The following is a 2,924-nucleotide window of genomic DNA, read 5'->3' as shown; positions in this document are numbered from 1 at the left end:
CCCTTCCAGCCCTAATGTCTATGAAATCTATGAAATGATTGAAGACACTTGCCTTTGAACTCATTTCTTTTAACATAACCTGTAAGTTGTTATATTGTATTGCTCTCATTAGCACTGAAAAAAGTTCTGTTTGATATTAGCTTCTAATGCATTTTGTAAACCACGTCTAAAGCAATGTATCTGTTTGGGAATACCTAAGAGTGGGACCATATTCGCCGCTGAGCTTTGCCCACAGAACCGGGTGATCCTGGGGCACTGCTTCTCTTTTTCATACCTGGATGTTAGAGTGAAGAAAGTATCTTGGAATTATGAGTTAGATGAAGCAAAGCTGGCATTCATTCCTAAGGGACCATCTACCAGCTGTGGATGGTCAGTTTATCATGCTTCAGGTAATTCTCCTGTTCCTTCCACAGACAGAAGTTACAGAAAAGAACAAGTATGTCTCTGCCTACTGGGAACTCCTCCATGCTATGGATATCCCCACATTAGGAATTCTGGACAGTGTCCACTCCCTTTTATACCATCTCCTAATACCATCTGAGCATACAGACACTAAGACAGCAAAAACAGACCTTTAATTTATTATAAGAAAACCCTTTTTATGCCTCAAAATTTTCTTACTCATGAATTTGAAGTTCAGTGAACGTGGATGGTCTTCTAGGAATAGATCCTTTAAAATAATGTTTGGTGAGCTTGGAGAAGAAAATGAACGTCAAACGCATTTTTCTTCTCCACGGTTAAAATAACAGAAATCAAGCTATGAACAATTAGCCGTGTCAGATGGGTAAACATTTATTTTACATTTGAACTGTGTTTGGTGCATTAACTCAAGAAACACTTTATTATATTGCTTACAATTATATAAAACCTCTTTTTTCTAGTCTCAAATATATTAAAAGAATTGAATTATCTTTCACTAATGAAAACTACAGAATTTTGCATTATTTTATGTCTGAAGCACTGGACAACAAATAACATTCATAATCATCGCATTTTACTTGCTTTCACTAGACGCTTGTTGCTCCTCCAAATCAAAATGAAAAGGCTTATCATAGCCCATGAGATGGATGTAATCCTGTGAATGTGGGAAAAGCACTGGATTAACAAGCATTGATTTTGTTTTTGCATAAAATGTTGTAAACATCTTGCTAATGTCAGGTATGTTTACATCCTTCTGATGGAACACAGTTTTTTTTTCTGACAAAATAAAAGTATATGTAATGGCTGTGTATGTGTCTGTCTCAGCCTTATAATACAGTCGAGCCACATAGCCCTTTGTAAGCAGATGCAAGGAAACTGGAACTATAAATGTAAAGAATCCAATAAGTCCGTAGAAGGCAATTTGTAAAGACAAACTTTCAACTCCAATGCTATTTCTGAAGATGTAGGGCATCATGCAAATGTTAAGCATACTGGTAGTGTAAGAGAAAAACTTCACACCTAATAAAAGAAAAAAAACCATGTATTAATATTTACCAATTAAATTATACCCTAAGTCCTTTACACATACTGTTCTTAAATGCCTACTGCTTTAGTACTATGGCAAAAATAACTGAAGATCCAGTAAATTATTTTTTACTTAATCCATCTGAAGTTATCAGGGCCAGATTCCCTAAGGTCTTCTTTGCCTCCTCTTCTGTGGTTTATAAACTAAATGTCGGGCTTGATGTAATACTTGTCATGGTCTAGTTATCAAAGGCTTTCAAAAAGTTAAGAGAAAATCCTGGCAATTCAATGACTATGCAAACTAATCAGCCATTGTACATTATTTCTCTGGAACAGCAGTATGACTTCCATTCCATTTAGGTGTACACTTTCCATGTCTTAGATTTGATCTCAAGTGAAATGCTTTAAAGTTAATAACATTGCGAACAATAAAAATAGCATCTCAATCAACATGGCTACTATCCATACGTTTAGAATTGTATTTACCATTTCTTAGGCAATTATCTTTCAAAAATGACAAAATCTGAGGGCAAGATTCTTACCCTCAGTTCACCAAAACAACCGGTTAGGAACTTCCAATCCCTTCACTTTTTAAATTCACTGAAGGCAAGGGGATTGCCCAGGCTGAATATATTAGCATCTAGGATAAGCTTGAATTCTCAGGACTCTCTTACATGTTACAGATATTGTACAATTAACTAGTTAATTATGCAATTTGAGACCAGCTATATATGCAAAATCCTATCATGCCATAAAAAATCCAACCAGCTATAAAGTTAGATCTCAAAAATGTGCACTAACTTTATAGCTCATTGCTATACAGCTTTAATTTGCACCTATAGTAGGGTCTGCCCCTGCAGCTGGGAGCCTCATCAGCTGACCAGGCTCCCAGCCACAAGGGTACAGTATGCACAGCTGGGGCTGGAAGTCTTGTAATTAAAGGGGATTTACAGCACTGGGCAGCTGCGGATGCTGGGTCCTGATACAGCCCCATAGCTGTGAGGACCCAGTGTCCAGTAGCTTCAGATGCTGGTTCCCAGCAGCATCCCATGGCTGCCAGGACCCAGCACTCACAGCTGCAGGACACTGGGTCCCAGCAACCACAGCTGCGATCTCCCAAGTCCCAAGGGTGTGTTCAGTCCCCCAGGGTAGGGGATTGCAGCAGCTGCATCTCCTAGCCACAAGAGTGCATGGACTCCAATCTGGGAGTGGGGGGATTGCAACAGCTGCATCTCCCAGCTGCAGAGATGTATGGGATGCCCCTGTGGCTAGGAGCCCCTCCCAGCCATGGGAGCTTGCTTCTTGTTGGTGCAGGGGGAGCCTGGGCAATAAGGCAAAACTGTCCGCAATAAGGCACAATGGGATCTAATGCATGATACTACAATCATGCCTCCTGCTATACATGTGTGGCATGGCAGGAGGTACAATTATGTAAACAGCACATTAGATCCCATTGCACCTTTACCTGTACATGTAGG

The 2,924-nt window shown here is 39.7% G+C and overlaps 1 protein-coding gene across 2 annotated transcripts in view; it reads right to left on the bottom strand.

Moving 5' to 3' along the window:
* Window positions 1-556: 556 nt before the first annotated feature.
* Window positions 557-2,924, bottom strand: part of TMEM70 (transmembrane protein 70) — a 12,414-nt gene continuing 10,046 nt past the window's right edge. For both annotated transcript variants that reach the window (XM_019527812.1, XM_019527813.1), the window contains exon 3: window positions 557-1,440. In XM_019527812.1, coding sequence (XP_019383357.1) covers window positions 995-1,440 — 446 coding nt within the window. In that variant the 3' untranslated portion in view covers window positions 557-994. The remainder of the gene's footprint in view (window positions 1,441-2,924) is intronic.

The sequence above is a fragment of the Gavialis gangeticus genome, unplaced genomic scaffold (genome assembly GCF_001723915.1).
Source record: "Gavialis gangeticus isolate Ggan-Ray unplaced genomic scaffold, GavGan_comp1, whole genome shotgun sequence".
Taxonomy (NCBI): domain Eukaryota; kingdom Metazoa; phylum Chordata; order Crocodylia; family Gavialidae; genus Gavialis; species Gavialis gangeticus.
The sequence above is the reverse complement of the archived record's forward strand: the minus strand, read 5'-3'. Positions and strand labels throughout refer to the sequence as shown.